General features: G+C 41.9%; 1 protein-coding gene and 1 long non-coding RNA gene across 5 annotated transcripts in view; one reads left to right on the forward strand and one right to left on the reverse strand.

Annotated features, from left to right (window-relative positions):
- Nucleotides 1–22,100, reverse strand: part of ncln (nicalin) — a 131,455-nt gene that overhangs the window by 93,122 nt on the left and 16,233 nt on the right. For all 4 annotated transcript variants that reach the window (XM_030132094.1, XM_030132092.1, XM_030132093.1 and 1 more), the window contains exons 3-7: nt 18,036–18,180; nt 17,806–17,900; nt 12,581–12,661; nt 12,265–12,368; nt 8,720–8,808 (exon numbers count right to left, since the gene is read on the reverse strand). In XM_030132094.1, coding sequence (XP_029987954.1) covers nt 8,720–8,808; nt 12,265–12,368; nt 12,581–12,661; nt 17,806–17,900; nt 18,036–18,180 — 514 coding nt within the window. The remainder of the gene's footprint in view (nt 1–8,719; nt 8,809–12,264; nt 12,369–12,580; nt 12,662–17,805; nt 17,901–18,035; nt 18,181–22,100) is intronic.
- Nucleotides 653–16,153, forward strand: LOC115417923 (uncharacterized). The gene is made up of 3 exons (XR_003935223.1): nt 653–664; nt 2,732–2,733; nt 15,868–16,153. It is a non-coding gene; the product is annotated as an uncharacterized LOC115417923 (long non-coding RNA).

Genomic DNA, 22,100 nt, shown 5'->3' on the forward strand with positions numbered 1-22,100 from the left:
TCCCCCTCCCTCTGTGTCTCTCTCCCTCTCTTTGTCTCTCTCCCGCCCTCCCTCCCTCTCTGTCTCTCTCTCTTTCTGTCTCTCTCTCTCTTCCCCCCCTCTCTGTCTCTCTCTCCTCCCTCTCTCTGTCTTTCTCTCCCTCTCTCTCTGCCCCCCCCCTCTGTCTCTCTCCCCCCCCCCTCTCTCTGTCTCTCCCTCTCTCTGTCTCTCTCTCTCTCCCTCTCTGTCTCTCTCCCTCTCTCTCTCCCTCCCTCCCTCTCTCTCTCTCTCCTCCCTCTCTCTCTCCCTCCCTCTCTCTCTCTCTCTCCTCCCTCTCTCTCTCCCCCTCTCTCTGTCTCTCTCCCTCCCTCTCTCTCTCTGTCTCTCTCTCTCTCTCGCTCTCTTTCTTTCCCTCTCTCTCTGCCCCCCCCTGTCTCTCTCCCTCCCTCTCCCCCCCCCCCTCTGTCTCTCCCTCTCTGTGTCTCTCTCTCTCTCTCTCTCCCTCCCTCCTTCTCTCTCTCTCCCTCTCTCTCTGTCTCTCTCTCCCTCCCTCTCTCTCTGTCTCTCTCCCTCCCTCTCTCTCTCTGTCTCTCTCTCTGTCTCTCTCTCCCTCTCTCTCTGTCTCTCTCTCTCTCTCTCTCTCTCGCTCTCTCTCTCTCTGTCCCCCCAACTGGTCACGGCAGACGTCCATCCTCCAGGAGTCTGGGTCTGCTCGAGGTTTTCTTCCTGTTCAATGGGAGTTTTTTCCTCGCCACTGTCACACTCATAGTGTTTGCTCCTGGAGGATTCTGTTGGGTTTCTGTAAGTAGTTTCTATATAGAAGTTTGTTTTGATTTGTTCAAATAAAGAAATACGTTTATATGAAAAAAGTTCTGGTTTGAAGTGTCTTCTTTGGTTATTATGACAAGTATTTATACTGTTTTGAGTAATGTAAAGTCATACAGCTACAGTCATCAAACCACATTAACTGTGTTTCCATAGCGACACACAGACACTGTTTAATTAGATTAATTTCATTGTTTCTTTGTAGCACAGCCACAATCCATTTGTAGTCATGTCACCTCAACTTTTAGGAGGACCAACACCACCAGGCATATCAACAAATTTCTCTCACTAACCTGGTTAACTCCACCTTCCAACAGTCACTGCTTATTCACTTCTAACTTTGTCCACATATATCAACATTTTCACCAGCCTCACATGGAAGAAGTTTTGAGATGGGATTTACGGTAATGGATTAATCATAGTTTGAGAGGTGGTTTTGTAGTTAATTTAACATGGACACCCATATCTCTTTCACAGGTCGTTAATGGTGATCAGGTGCACCTGCCATGTTTCTCCTCATCTAGCAACCCTGCAGAGTCCATAGCAACCATGTGTGTGAGAGAGAGTACTACTACTGATCTGAGCTGCATGATAGAAAAAAAACTGATTAAAACTCATTCTGTCACAGACACAGATAAAACTCTTCAGTTACATCTAATAATAATTAATATACTATACATAATGTAATTTAATTATAATTAATATAACATTGTTAATTGTACAACTTTAATATAAATTAAAAATTAACAACTGACATGCATGTCTGAGACTGCAGGAGTTTGATAGCACAGACAGACAGCTGAGGCTCAGGTGTCAGGTGATCAGCATCAGCTACTCAGGTCACACATGACTAAAACTAATGAATACAGTCTCCTGTCATGTCTGCTGTGTTTCTCAAACATTTCTCGGTGTCATTGTCCAGCTACATGCTGCTTCAGCCTGAACATGGACTCAAACTTGCATGTCCCACCACCACCACCCCCGAGACTTTCACCTACAGACTTCATTTAAACTTTAAAACGCAGGCATTTTTGTCCTCTCCACATGAATGTACTTGTTATGAGGATGAGGTTTACGGTTTTCAATAGGTGACTTTTCAAAAACCCCTGGGTTGAGTGAGAATTGTCCAAATTTCCTGAGTTAGAGTGTGTGATGTCATCACGCTAGAGTGGAAGAGCAGAGAAAATTCAACTGAAAATTCTCTGAATAAATTTCCCTCCTGACCAAACGAGTATAGAACACAGACAGTTGAAGCTCAGGTGTCAGGTGATCAGCATCAGCCAATCAGGTCACACATGACTACAGCTAATGAATACAGTCTCCTGTCATGTCTGCTGTGTTTCTCCAACATTTCTCAGTGTCATTGTTCAGCTACATGCTGCTTCAGTCTGAACATGGACTAAACTGGCATGACCCCCCCACCACCACCCCCGACCCCCGAGCCCCTCTCACGATTTCCACGTGTGGAAATTGTCTAGTTTTTCTTATTTTTCATCTTCCGCCACATTTTCGCCGATTAATAGGGCCCGAACCGCTGTAAAGACCCCTGCAAATCATACATTAAAACGTGCGGTTTCATTGTGACTCGTGTGCTATGTTATTTTCGTAGAGATTCGTGAATTTTTCGCAGAGTTATTCGCAAAAAACATGCGAAAAAAGTCCCATAGAAATGAATGGGGAGAGGAAAAAATCAGCCAGAAAAGTCCACTTTTTTCCAGACACTACTACTTTGCCATACTTTGACCTACAGACTTCATTTAAACTTTAAAACGCAGGCATTTTTGTCCTCTCCGCACGAATGTACTTTGTATGAGGATGGGGTTTACGGTTTTCAATAGGTGAGTCTTCAAAAACCCCTGGGTTGAGTGAAAATTCTCAAAATTTCCTGAGTTAGAGTGGGTGATGTCATCACACTAGAGTGTGAGAGCAGTGAAAATTCAACTGAAAATTCTCTGAATAAATCGCCCTCCCGGCCAAACCATACATCGCAGGTGAATGATCTTTTCCAAAAACGTAGCCATGTTTCCTGGGCTTCATATGAACCCATGTTTGAAGACCTAGCTCTTTTTAAAGTGAAATGACAGGCACTAGTTTGGAGGCTCATCCCTTCTTTCCCCCATTAACTCTCCATTATAGCAGATTCCTTCTTGTCTTGGTCAGTTGACTGTTTTTAAACTGCTCTAACTCAGTCATTTCTCACAGTACATGAAAAAAACCTACATCTGTGTGTTCCCCAGGTCCTTCTGACACTCACGGTCATTTCGGTTTTCTCCAATCTTATACGGTTTTCCCGTAATTAGCAGTTTTGCGGGAGCTGTTTTTTTTCTTTTCAGAGGCTTAAATCTGCTCCATTTCTCTGTGTGTCTCTGACCTGCACTGAGCGTCTCCACGGCAACGGCGCCACTGCTCTGTGTGTGTCCCAGGTGTGTCCAATAAACTGAATCAGTCTGACATGTTTCTCCTCCCATAGCAACCCTGGAGAGTCCATAGCAACGCTGTGTGTCTGTTAAAGTACAGATACTACTACTAATACTACTACTGCTGTTAATACTATGATTACTACTACTATTAAAAATGCTACCACTGCTACTACTACTAAAAAATATTACTACTACTACTACAATTGCTACTACTACTACTACTACTACTAACACTAAAAATACTACTAATGTTACTACTACTACTACTAGAAATTCTACTACTACTACTACTTCTGCTACTACAACTACTACAAAAAATACTACTACTACTACTCCTACTAAAAAATACTATTACTACTATTACAGGTGCTACTACTAAAAATACTACTACTACAAAAAATACTACTACTATTACTACTACTACTAAAAATACTACTACTACTACTACTGAAAATACTACTACTACTACCACTACTGCTACCAAAAATACTACTATTACTGTTACTTGTACTCCTTCTCCTTCTCCTCCTATTACTGTTAAACTGATTCAAACTGATTCTCTCTCATGCACAAACACACTCACACACTGACACACACACTGAAACACACACTCAAAAACTCACACACACACACACACACACACACACACACACACACACACACACACACACACACACACAGAGTATAGAACACAGACAGTTGAAGCTCAGGTGTCAGGTGATCAGCATCAGCCAATCAGGTCACAAATGACTACAACTAATGGGGAGAGGAAAAAATCTGCCAGAAAAGTCCACTTTTTTCTTACCGCTACTACGACGCCATACTTTGACCTACAGACTTCATTGAAACTTTAAAACGCATGCATTTTTGTCCTCTCCGCATGAATGTACTTGGTATGAGGATGGGGTTTACGGTTTTTAATAGGTGAGTCTTCAAAAACCCCTGGGTTGAGTGAAAATTGTCCAAATTTCCTGAGTTACAGTGTGTGATGTCATCACACTAGAGTGGAAGAGCAGTGAAAATTCAACTGAAAATTCTGTAAATAAATCGCCCTCCCGGCAAAACCATACATCGCAGGTGAATGATATTTTCCAAAAATGTAGCCATAGTTCCTAGGCTTCATATGAACCCATGTTTGAAGACCTAGCTCTTTTTAAAGTGAAATGACAGGCACTAGTTAGGAGGCTCATCCCTTCTTTCTCCCATTGACTCTCCATTGTAGCGGATTCCTTCTTTTCTTGGTCAGTTGACTGTTTTTAAACTGCCCTAACTCAGTCATTTTTCACAGTACGGGAAAAAAACCTACATCTGTATGTTCCCCAGGTCCTTTTGACGCTCACGGTCATTTCAGTTTTCTCCTATCTTTTACGGTTTTCCTGTAATTAGCAGTTTCTCTGGACCTGTTCAGCTCCAGTATCAGCCTATTCCTTCTGCTCTGTGTCAGTTTCATTCTGTGTGTGTGTCAGTGCAGCGCTGTCGCTGTGGCAACTACTACTGATACAACTACTAAAAATACTACTACTACTAAAATACTACGACTACTTCAATTACTACTACTAATGGTGACATCCGTCAGCCACCAAACTTTGACACACAGATTGTCCATATAGAGTGAATGGGGGTTCAGAACACAGAATTCCCCTCCGACCGTGAAGTCTTTGGTAACGTTGAACCGACATTCCCCCCCGACCCCCGAGCCCCTCTCACGATTTCCGCGTGTGGAAATTGTCTAGTTACTCTTCATCTTCAGAACAAAATTTTGTCCGTTAATGCGGCCTAGAGCTTTGTGAAAAGCCATGCAAATTATACATCAAAACGTGTGGGTTCATTGGGAATAGTGTGCTATGAGTTGTATCAGAGATTCGTTCATTTTTCGCAGAGTTATTTGCAAAAAACTGCGAAAAACTTCCCATAGAAAATGAATGGGGAGAGGAAAAAATCAGCCAGAAAAGTCCACTTGTTTCTAACAGCTACTACTTCGCCATACTTTGACCTACAGACTTCATTTAAACTTTAAAACGCAGGCATCTTTGTCCTCTCCACAGGAATGTATGTGGCATGAGGATGGGGTTTACACTTTTCAATAGGTGAGTCTTAAAATAAACCCAGGTTGAGTGAAAATTGTCAAAATCTCCTCTGTTAGAGTGCATGATGTCATAACGCTAGAGTGGAGGAGAAGTGAAAATTCACCTGAAAAATTTCTGAATAACTCGCCCTCCCGGCCAAATGATACATCAGAAGCAAATGATCTTTTCCAAAAATGTAGCCACAGTTCCTAAGATTCATATGAACCTATGTTTGAAAGCCTAGGTCTTTTTAAAGTGAAATGACAGGCAGCAGTTCGGGGGCAAATCCCTCTTTTCCTGCCATGGGGTCCCACTGTAACGGATTTTTTCTTCTCCTGGTGAGTTGACTGTTTTAACACTGCCCTATCTCAGTCATTTCTTACAGTACAGGTAAAAATATATATATATATATATCTGTATGTTCTCCAGGTCTGTCTGATGCTCACAATCATTTCAGGTTGTATTCACACCTACTTCATTTGGTCCGTTTAAAACGGACCAAACAAAGTATGTTCCACTGACATTTGGTCAGATGACCATATTATGAAACTGGCTCTGAATCAGCTGTTCTTGACATTTACTATTTTTTTAATTTGTGTCTGTAAAAATAGAATACATATTCCGAAAATGATAACTGCATGTAGGACCCCCACGACTGTTTTCATCAACACCGGCTGTCTCTGATTCACCCTGCTCCCGACTTTTCTGTCCAATGCCAGCGCAGTTCATCAAATGCCTGCTTCTGTTTACACGTTTTGCTCCACTAGCAAAAAGTGCAATGAGAATGCGATCTGACCCAAATGAATAAAATAAAGTCTGCATTCGTTCCAAATCAAATAAGCGGACCAAAGGACTTTTCAGGTGTGAATACACCCTTAGTTTTCACCTGTCTTTTATGGTTTTCCCGTAATTAGCAGTTGTTTGGGAGCTGTTCTGGAACCTCTCAGAGGCAGAAATCAACTTCTTTACTTCTTTGTGTCTGTGTCCAAGTGCTGCAGTGCTCATCACCATGCAGCTCTGGTCTGTCAGGCCTAGGTGTCAGGTTACAGCTGATTAAGGCTCCACAGAGGCACAGACATACAACTGACAGGAAAATCACCATGTAGGCAATTAACATTCAACATAGACACACACATACAGCACACAGGTTACGGCTACCAAAACCGCTCAAAAAAAAAAAAAAAAAAAAAAAAAAAAGCTGAAAACTACAGTTCAAATAAAATTAAAAATAAATACATCGAAATTATGAATACAATAAAATGAATATAAAGCTCAAAAACTTCACAGAAATTCTCTATATGAAATAAATGAGCTCACCTGGGATTACATACACATGGAACTATTCCATTAAAGGAGCCTATTTAAACAATGCTTTTACAGGACTGACAGAGACTGTGGGACGGGCTTCTCATCTGAATACAGGTCTACAGAAAGTCTGTGGTGACGTCAGTCGACAAACACTGACACTAAGATCCAAACATCTATGATTAATTCCACATAAGGAATGAATGAGTGCTCAGCTCACACACCCAGCTGATGACTCCAGAACTGATTATTACTTTTAATTTACTACTAGTAATATAATTAATTTGACTAACTACACTTTCCAGTCACTGCTAATTCAGTTCTGACTTTTTTGTCTCCACACATTTTTTACATCAATAAGTTTACAAGACTCTTTATGGATTGACAGCAGTTTGTTTGAGAGGTGGTTTCTCACTGAATTGAACACAGTCACATCTCATCCTTTACAACCATGTGAGATGGACGTGCACATGCACAGGGAACAGAATGTTGACAGCTGATTGGCTGAAATCAACGGCTCCAGCCATAACACTCTCAGTCTAAGTTAGAGTGGAGAGGGTTGGGTTTTACGTTAGAAAACATAGAAACAACTCTTTATAACACGTTTTTGGGGTTTCAGCAACAAATTACATATCAAAATGTTGGGAAAAATCTTTTCTTTCAAACACTATTCCTATTTTAACCTTAAAGTGTTTTGTTTTCCATTTATGGGCCTCTAAGTACACAGAGTGCTGATTTTTCTCTCATTCACTCCAATGTTAAATTTTTCTCACTTACATATTTGACTAACTCAATCTTCCACAATCACTGCTGGTTTAGTTCTGAGTTTGTTTTTTTGACACATTATATATCGTTACGTTCACAAGACTCTCCACAAGCCTCACATGCAAGAATTTTTGAGCTAGGATGTAGGGTTGTGGATTAATCGCAATTTGTTTGAGAGGTGGTTTTGTAGTTAATTTAACATGGACACCCATGTCTCCTCCTCGGGTCATTAGTCGTGATCAGGTGTATCTGCCATGTTTCTCCTCCCCTAGCAACCCTGTAGAGTACATAGCAACAGCGTGTGAGAGACTACTACTACTGATCTGACCTGCGTGAAAGAAAGAACTGATTAAAACTGATTTTCTCTCATACACACACAGATGAAGCTCTTCAATTATATCTAATAATAATAATAATAATGATAATAATAATTATTATTATAATTATTAATATACTACTAATTAAGTATAATTAATATAATATTGTTAACTGTACAACTCATATAATATATATCAATTAAAGATTAACAACTAAAATCCATGTCTGAGATATTAACTGTGTTTACATAGTGACAAAGAGACACTGTTCCATTAGATTAATTACATTGTTTCTTTGTAGCACAACCACAATCCATTTGTAGTCATACTGTCACCTCAACTCGTAGGGAGGGCCAACACCACCAGGTATACCAACAAGACAGCTGAAGCTCAGGTGCCAAGTGATCAGCATCAGTTAATCAGGCCATACAAGACTAAAACTAAAGAATAAAGTCTCTTCTCATGTCTGTTGCCTGCTGTGTTTCTCAAACATTTCATTGCGTCACTGTCCAGCTACATGCTGCTTCAGCCTGGACCTGGATATAACCCTGTAATGACCAGTGGAACTTATTGTCATCAATACCCCCTCCCCCCCGAGCCCCTCTCATGATTTCCACGTGTGGAAATTGTCTAGTTTTACCATATCTTGTACTTTTACCTATATCTTCGTACAGCACTTTGGACACTTTGCTTCATTTTAAATGTGCTATATAAATAAACTTGACCTTCACCCTCGACCTTGTAAACAGGGGCAGAGTGTAGCAACACCTGATAAAACCCACAAATAAGATGCATATTGTGAATGTGCTGTATACATGTAGGAAAAAACAGGTATCAGCAAATATCAGGATAACCTACATGTCTTAGGTGAACAACACACGCAAAAGGCATAATTCAGGAACAAACTGAATATGTCATATTCACAATTAAAGAGGAATATTAGTGTGCATGTAAACATAGGTTTTCCTACCGAATTAATCTTTAATCAGTGATCATGAAAACACGGGCATGATTATCTTTCAGAAAAATGCCTGAGTCGTACCTGTATGGTCCAGATTGTCCTCCAGCCAACGCTTGGTGCCCTGGTAGTTAAACTTCCCTCCACCAGATAAAAAGAAGAGCAGGTTGAACCTAAAAATACAACATGAGGGGCTTCTGGTGAGCGTTTCAAGATGGCAGTATAAACCTTTAACCTGTCCTGATCAGACATGAGGAGATTCCACAAAACTCAATAAATCGACTTCATTCGTCTCCAAAATGACATATTATGCGTGAAGTAAGATCTAAGAAGAGACCGGGGGTTCTAAAAGTTATGGTCAAGCGAAGACTAACTCAGCAGACTGTGGAAAAAAAAAATAACATGATGCAGGCCACGGACCAAACGAGGAAAGCAAGTTAACGACCGCTAAAGCTATTCAGAAATTGAGCAACAATATCAAAGAAATGAAAAATGACATCACCACAATGAAAAATGACATCAAACAAGATCTGAAGAATTTTAAGACTGAAATAAACCAGAGGCTGGAACGGGTCAGTGCTGATATTAACAACCAAGGTACAAGGCTCTCTGAAGCAGAACAGCGAGTTAACAAGCTAGAGACAGTGAATGTGGACCTGAGGGACTCACTGCTTTACTGCCTCAAACAGCAGAAAATCCTTCTGGGCAAAGTCACCGATTTAGAAGGATCAAAGAGGGCACCGAGGGGAATGCCATGTCAGCGCTCATTGCAAACTTTCGAAAACAGAAACTTTCCCTTGGCGAAGATGTAGACTTACAGATTCAGCGAGCACACCACTCATTAGAACCAAAACCACGATTCCAAGATACGAAGATTACAAGATCTACCTTGGTCCCTTTTCTCAGGTATGACATGAAAGAGAAAATATTAAAAGCTGCATGGAAAAAGAAGATTACCTATGATGGTAAAATGATCTGATTTGCATACAATTTGCCAACTGAGACAGACAAGCTTAAAGAATACAAAAACATCAAGAGGATTCTCAAAGAGGAAAAAATACACTTCCAAATACCGTACCTGGCTAAGATTAGGATTCACTGGGACGACAGACCACACTTGTACAAGAGTGCATCAGAAGCAGCTGAGGAAGGTCGCTCTGCACCTATGGTTGGTGGTGGCTAAGAAACTTTATTCTCCTAACCTGGAAGTCTACCACTCCACCCTCCTTTGCTCATGGGCTCAGTGACATGTTATCAGTTATTCAAATGGAAAGACTGCGCCTGTACAAACTCAACGAACAGAACACATTTCAGAGAATTTGGGGACCCTTCTAGCTCAATGTCAGGTGTGATGCCTGACTCAACGTTTCACATGGTACTTGCTTTACTTTTACTACTGCACCTATGTTAATTTTGTAAGTCTACTTATGTAGTTTATAACCATCTGGTAGCTTCTATGTTTGTTTCTTTCTTGTGGCATGTTTTGTACACTTTTTGTAAAGGTAAAAACTGTAACTAAAGTATTAAAGAAAAGAAGCGGCCAAGGACATGAGGAAGAGGGGATACTCCATAGAAACGCCATACACTACTACTGTAGACGAGGAGCCGTCACTCACCCAAGACACGCACACAATTTTTTTTCTTTTTTGGTCTAAGACGTGGACAATTTGGTTTATTATTCAGCTGCTCAATTTCAATGATACACTCAACAATAACATACTGAAGTGGTGATATATTCTACGTTCGTAATTTTGATTTGTTCTTTAATATTTGAGTTTTAACTCCACACGTCATAAATAAGTATACTGTACTGATCAGGACTAATGAAGAAATGACTGTTATGCTCAAAAAAGAGAGAACTTTGTTTCTGGCAGAGAAGGAGCCCTTATTTAGGGTAGGACTGTTAGTCCTACAATGTGGAAAAGGACATTATAGGTTGACAGGGCAGAGTAAACCCTGAGGATGGAAGTGGTTTTGTTTATGTTCTTTATGTTCTCATTGTGTTCAAACTGTCAGCATTGACAAATTGGTACACTGGTATGACTAATGGGGATTTCAGAGATGCTTTGTGGAATGTAAATGGTCTCAACAACCCTGTTAAGAGGAGTAGAGTAATGTCTAAGATAAAAAGGGAGAGAATTCAGATTATGCTTCTTCAAGAAACTCATCTGACCCAAACAGAGCATGAGAAACTAAAAAAAAAATTGGATTTTGAAATACTTTTTATAGCTCTTTCACAACAGGTCATAAAAGAGGGGTTGCAGTGTTAATACACGATTCACTACATTTTGAACTTATTAAGCAAATAAAAGATAGTGAAGGCAGGTCCTTCTGGTCTGGTCCAGAGAAAAATAGAGGGTAAAATGACCACTCTTCTTTCTGTTTATATGCCCCCACATATACCCAGTTGTGAATAAAAAGGACACATCTAACAAAAGGATAGTCATGCCACAGAGTAAATTGTTAAGGAAGGGCCTGGATGGTTTACTGGATGTTTGGCGGGAGATGCATCCAACGGATAGAAATGTTACCCACTTCTCTCGCCCTCATGCAGTGTATTCGCGGATAGATGTTCTGGTCTTTAAGAATGACAGACGTAGAATAAAAAACTGTGAAATTGGTACTAGGAACATGTCAGACCATTCACCAATCTATTTAACACTTCATTTAGATACAAGACCCAGAAACACTATAGGGAGACTAAACACAACCTTATTTAATAAGAAGAATGTCATGAAAGAGTTAGAAGCATTAATTAAAAAAACTTTTATAGAGCCAGACGTGGAGCCTCGGCTGTACACAGCTGGAGAATACTGAGCAGTATCATCAGGAACTGTGAGACAGTGTTAAGATTTGAACAGAATAATTTCCATAAATAGAAGTACTTTTCAAAGAGCAACTGTATGAGTTAGTGAAAAACTACCGACATATTTAAGACAACTACCCTTCTGAATATCAATATTAGTATCCACATTAGTAAAACCTCCTCTGTCGTCACCATGTTTTTTATTATTGACTTTCTTCTTCTGCTGAGAAAACTTTACTCTTCACGGTATTCAGCCAGTATGGTAATACAGAGCAGAGCCCTCTGGTGGATTGATTGAGAAAGGCTCATTCCAACATACAGTATGCATGGAAGTATGAAGGCAGTGACGCATGGCAACGTTAGAAATGGATGTACCTATTGACTATGTAAAACTAGCATAGATGAGCCTTAAGGCTGCATTTACAGTAAAGTCCATTCCATTTAATAAGCACTTCACAGCCTTAAAGAAGTGATTACTCCACTCAGCTACTGTTAAGTATATTTAGATATAACAACATGTCTGTGCCATATTATTGAGAACTGTAATTGTTTTAAACAGTCAAATGGGATTCTAAGTGTTAGAGAGTGCACAGATTGTGTTTGGTACACATTTAATGTTTGTTGATGTTAACAATGCACTAAGCAGGAAATACTTCTATGACTAAAACTCCATCAGACACAGAGGGAATGGTTTTGAAGTGAGAAACGAGCATCCAGGGGAAAGTGGTTCCAAATGTTTCACAACTGGACAACTGTGTGAGTTTAGTCTACAATGCCCCAAAATGAACTGAACACAACATGAAGCATTGGTATCATGACTTACCCAGCATGTGTCCTCTTGTAGGTGTAGAGTTTAGAGAAGAGACGAGCCAACTCCAGTAACATGGACACCCCGCTACCATTGGAGTCAGCTCCATACGACAGCCACTGAACACAACAAAACACAGCGAGTCACCTTTTATCTGGGTTCTTCTGTCTGAGAACATTACACTGTTTTTACCCTGAGTACCACTACACAAATACACATCACATTTATGGTTTATTAATGCTCTAGCACAGTGTCTGGCTGGAATAAAGGAATAAACATATCTACAATGAAAAATAGTTGTTGTTATAGAAAAGTTAAAAAGTAAAAATACCGGAGCAACTCCAAAGGAATCGTAGTGAGCCACCACAACTATAGTTGGTAGATCCTCTCCTCCAACCCCAGCTAGACGACCCTGTGAAAGACGACATCAGCCCAGAAATGGTTAACAAGAAGACACAGACAATATCTAAAGAAAACACTGGGCAGTAGGGCTGCAACTATTTCAATAGTCAACTAATCATCCACTACTATAACTAGTCAGATTATGAACTGCAAAAAGACAATGGCTCTCATTTATATTTATTGCAAAAAATACATTTTCTTACCTTTAACAAGAACATTTGGTGCATAACAATTAGAATACATAACAAAGTTTGTAAACAAATACTAAATTCAATATTCAACAAATATCACAAGAAGCAATAAAATATTTTTTTCACTTAAAAAAGTTCATGTCACTAACAATCTGTCAACTACTAAATTAGTTGTCATTGACTAGTCTTTACAATCCTAGAGGGCAGAAAAAAATAGAATGAGATTTTAAAATTTTACTTTATTTTTCAGTAAATATTACTGATAAATATTTATCTTTAATTTAATATGGTATAATAATATATAACATTTATACAGTACATGATGTAATAATGCACTGACTGGACTAAAATATGCAAAAATTAGTTTAAAAAAAATTATTTTGCCTTTACCATTTATAACAACCTAACATAACTGGCAAAGCTACTTTAGCATAAAATAAATGATGTAATGAAATGAAAACCTCTAGTGTCCCATGTACAGTACATTTTCTTCTTGATGATGATGACAATCACAACAAAAACACATTTAATTGTATCCAGGGTCATTGAGTCTTGCACACAAATATCTGTACATTTTATTAGCACTGGGAATGAAAATGGATTGTCTGGCTGGTTTGCATTTCCTTACTGCACATCAGTTAAACTCATCTGGGGCAACGAGGAGAGATGTTGTGTTTGAACATTTGCACATGTGGAAGCTCACAGTGGTATTAAAATGACTAAATTCCAGCAATTGACAATGGTACATGAACACATTTGTCTCTATGAAAACCAGCCATTTTAGTTTAGTCTGTTAATTTCTTTCAGTCATAAGAAAAAATAAAATCTGCTTCTACATGTTAGCAAACCAACCACATCATGAATGAAAAGGAGCAGAAAGAAGAACAATCTTTTATTTTCTGCCTCTGTAACAAAATATTTGTGCATCTACAGTAGTAATTCCAAACAGAATTGTAAAATCAACTTCTTAATCCCTGCGCCTTCAGGTCGGGGACAGGTGCGTCACTGTTGTCTCAGCCTACGGGCCAAACAGCAGTGCAGAGTATCCGGCCTTCTTGGAGTCCCTGGGAGGGGTGCTGGATGGTGCTCCAACTGGGGACTCCATTGTTCTCCTGGGCGACTTCAATGCCCACGTGGGCAATGACAGTGAGACCTGGAGGGGGGTGATGGGGAGGAATGGCCTCCCTGATCTGAACCCGAGTGGTGTTTTGTTATTGGACTTCTGTGCTAGTCACAGTTTGTCCATAACAAACACCATGTTAGAACACAGGGATGTCAATAAGTGCACTTTGCACCAGGACACCCTAGGCCAGAGGTCGATGATTGACTTTGTTGTCATCAGACCTCCGGCTGCGTGTTTTGGACGCTCGGGTGAAGAGAGGGGCAGAGCTGTCAACTGATCACCACCTGGTGGTGAGTTGGATCCGCTGGCGAAGGAGGAAACAAGACCGACTCCTTGTGAGGGTCTGTTGGGAACGTCTGGCAGAGCCTGATGTCAGTGCGCTCTTCAGCTCCCACCTCCGGAAGACCTTCTTCCAGATCCCGGGGGAGGCTGGGGACATTTGAGTCCGAGTGGACCATGTTCTCCACCTCCATTGTCGAAGCAGCAGCTCGGAGCTGTGGTTGCAGGGTCTCCGGTGCCTGACGTGGCAGCAATCCCCGAACCCGGTGGTGGACCCCGGAAGTAAGGTATGCTATCAAGCTGAAGAAGGAGTCTTATTGAGCTTTGTTGGCTTGTGGGACTCCCAAGGCAGCTGATGGGTACCGGCGGGCCAAACATGCCACAGCCCAAGCGGTTGTAAAGGCAAAAACTCGGGTCTGGGTGGAGTTTGGGGAGGCCATGGAGAAGGACTATCGGTCGGCCTCGAGGAAATTCTGGCAAACCGCCCAGTGCCTCAGGAGGGGAAAGCAGTACACCACCAATACTGTTTACAGTGGAAGTGGGGAGCTGCTGACCTCGACTGGGGATGTCATCGGACGGTGAAAGGAATACTTCGAGGATCTCCTTAATCCCAATCTTACGTCTTCCATGGAGGAAGCAGAGGCTGAGGCCTCAGAGGTGGACTCATCCATCACCCAAGCTGAAGTCACCGAGGTGGTTGGCAAGCTCCTCGGTGGCAGGGCACCAATTCGCCCTGAGTACCTTAAATCTCTGGATGTGCTATCTTGGCTGACACATCTCTAACATCGCGTGGCAGTTGGGGACAGTGCCTCTGGATTGGCAGACCGGGCTGGTGGTCCCCCTTTTTAAGAAAGGGGACCAGAGGATGTGCTCCAACCACAGGGGGATCACACTCCTCAGCCTCCTGGGGAAAGTCTATTCCAGGGTACTGGAGAGGAGGACCCGACCGATAGTCCAACCTCAGATCCAAGAGGAACAATGCAGTTTTCGTCCCAGTCGCAGAACACTGGACCAGCTCTACAATCTCTGTTGGATGCTCAAGGGTTAATGGAAGTTCGCCTAACCAGTCCACATGTGTTTTGTGGATTTGGAGAAGGCGTTTGATCGTGTCCCTCGTGGTACCCTGTGGGGGGTGCTTCGGGAGTATAGGGTCCGGGGCCCTCTGCTGAGGGCAGTCCGGTCCTTGTATGACCAAAGCAGGAGCCTGGTTCACATAACTCAGACCTGTTCCAGATGCATGTGGGACTCTGGCAGGGCTGCCCTTTGTCACCGGTTCTGTTCATAATTTTTATGGACAGAATTTCTAGGCGCAGCCAGGGGCCGGAGGGGGTCTGGTTTGGGGACCACAGGATTTCGTCTCTGTTTTTTGCAGATGACGTTGTCCTGTTGGCCTAATCAAACCTGGACCTTCAGCATGCCCTGGGCGGTTTGCAGCCGAGTGTGAAGCGAGTGGGATGAGGATCAGCACCTCCAAATCCGAGGCCATGGTTCTCAACTGGAAAAAGGTGGTCAGCCCTCTCCGAGTCAGCGGAGAGTCTTTGCCCTAAGTGGAGGAGTTCAAGGATCTTGGGGTCTTGTTCACGACTGAGGGAAGGATGGAGTGTGAGATTGACAGACGGATAGGTGCAGCGTCTGCAGCGATGCGGTCACTGTATTGGTCTGTTGTGGTAAAAAAGGAGCTGAGCCGAGAGGCGAAGCTCTCAATTTACCGGTCAGTCTACGTTCCTACCCTCACCTATGGTCATGAGCTTTGGATCATGACCGAAAGGACAAGATCCCGGATACAAGCGGTCCAAATGAGCTTCCTTCATAGGGTGGCTGGGTCCTCCCTTAGGGATAGGGTGAGGTGCTCAGCCACCAGGGAGGAGCTCAGAGTAGAGCCGGGGCTCCTCCACATTGAGAGGGACCAGCTGAGGTGGCTTGGGCATCTGTTTTGGATGCCTCCTGGATGCCTCCCTGGGGAGGTGTTCCAGGCATGTCCCGCCGGGAGGAGGCCTTGGGGAAGACCTAGGACACATTGGAGAGACTATGTCTCTTGGCTGGCCTGGGAACGCCTCGGGGTCCCCCCCAGAAGAGCTGGAGGAGGTGTCTGGGGAGAGGGAAGTCTGGGCATCCCTGCTTAGACTGTTACCCCCGCGACCTGGCCCCGGATAAGCGGCAGATAATGGATGGATGGATGGATCTTCTTAATCCAATGTCTGCCATCACTTACTGCTGCAATTCTTCATTTGCCAAAAAAAAAAAAAAAAAAAAAAAAAAAAAATCAAACAATTTATTCTTTAATTTCTCATTTTCTTAAACCTTAACCTAACAGCCAAGCACTTTTGAAAGGAAAAAAACCTGAACAAAACAGCTTTGAAAACAACATTTTAGGTCATTTTAAACATGCAAACATACATATGAACTTACCAAGTTTTCACTTATCAATAGGGCTGGGTACAAAAATTGATTTAATCGATCTAGATCTATTTCGTTTTAATTTTGCATAATCGATTAATAGTGGATGAGATCGATTTTCACAGCAGGACCGGGAGTACACGGAAGCACGGCCGGCTCTGTATTGTGAACCCCTGGGGAAGACTTGGTCTCACTCGCAACGGCTCTGGCGCGGAAAAGACGCGGAGGAAGGGTGGGGAAAACCCCTCCACTGGAGGTACTGCCGGCCTCAAACTCGAACCCACAGTGTGAAGGAACTGGCCACCCGGAGGTTCTCCGAGGCAAGTCGCGGAAGCCAGTCGTTCTTGGAATAATAACTTGGATCCATACAATCACCTATGGCTGAGTATGGAGTTAGAGGAATAGTAAAGCGGTCGACCGCTACGCTACGCCCCCGCCCCCGCCCCCGCCCCCGCCCCCCCCCGACTAACAATCATGGAGCATGCGTACGCCCCCCACTGTGAGTAGAAGCCACCAGCCATAATACAGAATAAAGATGATGAAGAAATCCGTTCTGAGCCACTGTAGAAACACGGGAATGTTTCTGTCCCATTCATTATTTAAGAGCAGATTCAGCTACTTACTGCTGAAATGTCATATTCATTTCCTTTCTAATATCAATATTGATACCATTTTTGATGTGTTGCATGACTGTGGTACTGAAATAATCAACTTATAACTCTAAATTGTACTTTGAGATCATTAAATTAATCTGAATCAATCAATTAATACTGAATCGAATCAAACCGGGATTAATCAATTCAGAACCTTATGAATCAAAATCGAACTTATGGAAATTGGCCATGATACCCAGCCCTACTTATCAACACGACTGAATGAAAAAAAATGTTTAAAGAACAGAACAGCAGAAAATAACACAGATTCCTTTCTTTTACCACTTCCATTAAGGTCCTGGATTAAACTGGATCCACGTGCAGTTTCAGCTTGGAAGCTATTGTTGTTGTGCTTTTATGTAATGAGGGGAACTTTGAAAACAGAAAAGCAGAAGGGAGAAGACTGCCAACTGAAACTGTCATCCATCAGCAGAATCGTTCTCATATCCTGTGAGTCAAACGAGTCATCACGTGCACTTAAATGTGTGCCACAGTTCAGTGCGTCACTCACCTCCAAACTGGTGATGGCCCAGTCACTGATGGCTTTGCTCTGAGCTCCACTGGTCACCATTTGGAAGCCATTGGCTGTAGCCGTATGCAGCAGCACTACAATGAACACACACACACTTAAATCAGAACTCTGAATTTAGTGATTTAGCTTTTTGCATGTATAGTAACCACTGACTTAGACATTCAGAGGTGAGCAGACAGATGTGCGACCACTACAGAATGAGCACGTACCTTCTGCTGCTGATAAAGAGCCTTGGGAGGAAGAGGAGGTCAGTGTTTGAGTGTAGATGGACAACAGCTCGTCATCCTCCATGGCAAAATAAACCGGGATGATGGTCTCTGTGGCCAGCATCTCTGGCTCCAGCTCCATGAACTGCTACAGACCACAACAAGACATCATGCTGAACACAAAGATCAGAATTTCATTTGTTCTAAGTAGTGATGTCCCAATCTGGATTTTTTGCTTCAAATCCAATCCCATTTTTTTAGGATTAGTTTTGCCAATACAGATCTGATACAGATCCGATTCCAACTTTTTACAATAAAAATTTGATTTACCTTTGGAGTCATTATTTATAGGTGATGCTATTATTTTACTTGAGATCTTTACTGGGCTGAAAGTGGAACCTGAATTAAAACAAGTATGACACCTTTGACTCTTAATAACTTTAGTATACTTTTTGCACTTTCCAAATTCATACTGTGGGACAAATTAGAACCTTTGGTGGGCCGGTTTTGGCCCACGGGCCATATGTTTGCCACTGCTGCAGCCAGTCTATGAACAGGTCCATCCAGGTATTATATGGGGGTGCGTTCTGCACCGTACGTTAGTGATTTGCACGTCAGCGGGTTACTCATGGGGCAGGTTGGGGGAGGTCAAAAGAATGTCAGTTTATTTGTGGGGCAGGTTGAGTTGGGCAAATAATTCCACAAAAGCCCCTAAGGTTGAAAAAAAACCCCGAGTCGCGCATCACTACCAGACCTTAAAGTGAAACCTATAGACGCTCTACTAATTCCTCTAAGCCTCCCACTGTTGTGCAGCTAATTTTCCTTTTCTCTACCTTCGGAAACTTTAATTTGAGGGAGCAGGACGTGGGTTTATACCCCACCCCCCAGATGGGTCCGGATCGGCCTGATTTAATGACTAAATCCAATCCGATCCGATCTTCTAAAAAAATGCCAGATTGGCAGCATACGAGGGCCGTTCAATAAGTTCATGGCCTCACCCAGAACAGAACAACACAGACTGATAATTTATATTTTATTTTTCAACATAATCTCCATTTACAGCAATGCACTTGGTCCATCGATGTTCAAGCATCACTATCCCATCACGAAAGAATGTAACATCCTGTATTATAACAACCAGTATTTCTGGGTGAGGCCATGAACTTATTGAACAGCCCTCGTATATCGATCTGTAGATCGGATTGGGACATCCCTAGTTTTAAGACTACATTTAGACAGCAGGTCTTAATGCACAATTTGGATTTTTGGGTGAAATCTGATTTTTTTGTGCACTCGTTCATATTACACATCAAATGCACCTGCTATCGGTTTTGAGTATGAACTGAATGCAACCCTGAAGTGGACCGCATGCGCAAAAGAGGTCCTGATGTAATACATGACCACGCAAGCACACAGTGTGTTTACAGAAATAAATCTGTTTTTCCCGCTGCTCCTCCTCCTGGGATGCAGATTTGTGGTGTCAATCACATTTCAATGATGTAAGGGTCAGATAAATGCGACCTGGCCATTCAGAGTGAAGTCACAATGCAAAATATCAGATATGCATTGGATTTAGGACCACATATTAAAGTGGCCTGGGTCAGATTTAAAAAAAAAAAAAAACGAATATGTGCTGTTCAAACTGTCTTTAATAGATCGGATACAGGTCACATATGGTCAAAAAAAAAAAAAAATTGGATTTGTACCACATTTACCTGCAGTCTGAATGTAGCCTAAGGCTACGTTAACACTGCAGGCCTTAAAGCCCAGTTCCAATTTGTTGCTCAGTTCCAATTTTTTGTTTGGCTGTTCACATTATATTTTTAAATATGGCCTGTCTATGGATTGCTGTGTGAAGTGACTGAAGTGACCTGCATGCACAGTTGATCATTAATGACATCATGCACACAACGGTGTTTATGGAAGTGAACATGGCGGCAATCAGTGCACTTTATGGTCTAATGTTAAAAACAATCTGTGGCAGCAGCCGGCAAATTTGTGAGTGGGTGATATTAAACAGGAGGAAGAGAAGAAAGAAAATGAATATCTTAATGATGTCTCTATGTGGGTCAATAGCTGCAACATCTGTACAGAGGAGTATGTGGATGCACTGTCTGAGCCAGGAGCGGTGGAATCGGGATGTGACTGGTTTCAAAGAACAGGAGTTCTTCCAGAACTTCAGAATGTCAAGGAATACCTTACACCACATTTGTCAGCGCCTCACCTCGAGACTTTCGAGTTTTTTTGGCATTTCCAAGCAGCCGCATTACGGCCGCAGCGGCATCAAAACTGGAAACAGCTTCCATTGCCTCTTGCTACTGCGGCTTCGTGGAAATGCCAAAAAAAAAAACCAAGTGACGGCTTCGTTTAGGTTTTGGTTTGGTATGTAAATAAATGGACTGTTTGTGGTGGAGTACACTTCGAAGTTGTTCACCGTGAGAGGAGTGATTCAGGTTCGTAATCACAGAAAGACTTACAGATTGGTGATACTTAGGCTATTACTCGGGTTTTACAGATCTGATGAAAAATTGGAGATGAATATCATACACAGCTTTAAACAGTCAGTATTGGCTATTGGCAGTAATTTCTACTTTGACAAACAGATGATAAACTAGATTACAAAGTTAGCTGCATAACTAGTCAAGTTGCAGTTGAAAAGTCAGCCTGGGCAGTGATATAATCATAAAAAGCTGCAATTTAAAAGGCTGCACTCTGGTGACTGCCTGTTTTAGGACTCAGTGACACTGCAGATGGATTTACAGCATACAACATTTAAAATGTTTGAGCTGGAAAAACACCCATATTTCAAAAACAATGACTACTGTGTGCATTTTTGATGACCACGCAAATACACTCAAGTTGCAAAATTATCCACAACAATTACAATATGATTTTTCTCATCCAGTTGTGCAGCTCCAAGTGCAAATTACTCAACTGGAATTTTGACAAAACAACTTGTCTCTACAGAGAGTCATCACAAATGAAATATAGTTATGCAACCAAATGAGTAATTCGGCTGCTTTGAGCCTCTGCTTTCCAAGATAAAAACAAATGATTCATCTCAGGAGGGAAATGTTTAATTATTCACAACTTGTGCAGAGTGCTTTTGAGAATGCTAAACCTCTGTAAATGTGGATGGCAAGATAGCGGCATAGAGAGGCTGACTTTTCTGAACTCTGCACCACAGCTTTGATATCTTCTACATGACCCTGATAAAAACCCTCATAAGTGCGGAGTTTGTGTTGGGTATCTTAATATGAATATAGATGAGTACTTTCTGAGACACTTGGACAAAATGCTGTCAAAAGAGGGTAAGAAATCAATCAAACCGAAAACACGAGAAGCTACTGCTAACCTGCCTGGCGTTTCCCCAGTGGAGGAGCAACAACTGCTAACAGCTAACACCGAGGCTGTTCTTGACCCGGTTTTTTGTCAAACTATTCAGGAAATAATGGCAAATATATCTAAGGTGATTGATGAAAAGCTGGTGCCATTAACCCAAACGCTACAGGCTCATGCTCTTGAGCTGAAAAAGTTTGATGAGAGAACCACCGAGACGGAGAACAGGATTTCTGCGGTAGAACATGTCGGTTTCACAAAAATCAGTGAAACAAGGGATTGTCTCAAAAGAACATTTTATTCGGCACACAGGGTAAAAACAAAACCTCACAGCCGTCAGTGTCTGGAAATATACAGCGAGAACCTCTTTGTGATCAGCCTTTTTCAAGGAGACCACCGAGCTCTTGCACGTACATGTTTACGCAAATGCTAGATAAGTCTTTTCTCAGCTGGCGCCACTGCGTCCTTGAAGAAGCCCTGCCCCATTAGCTATCTGTCCTTTTTCACCCAGTAAACACAGCCTTGGACAAAGTGGGACAGTTCGGTCCAACCAGTTATTTAGAGTATGAATTACAACTATCCAGAAACCTTTGATGATTGGACATTCCCACAGACAGTGGATCAGAGTACCATTATCATTTTGACATTTCCAACACAGTGTGTTATTTATCAGACCTAATCTGTTCAGTCTTACAGGTGTCCAATAATATCTTTGTAATATCTTATATT

The sequence above is a fragment of the Sphaeramia orbicularis genome, chromosome 4 (assembly GCF_902148855.1).
Source record: "Sphaeramia orbicularis chromosome 4, fSphaOr1.1, whole genome shotgun sequence".
Taxonomy (NCBI): domain Eukaryota; kingdom Metazoa; phylum Chordata; class Actinopteri; order Kurtiformes; family Apogonidae; genus Sphaeramia; species Sphaeramia orbicularis.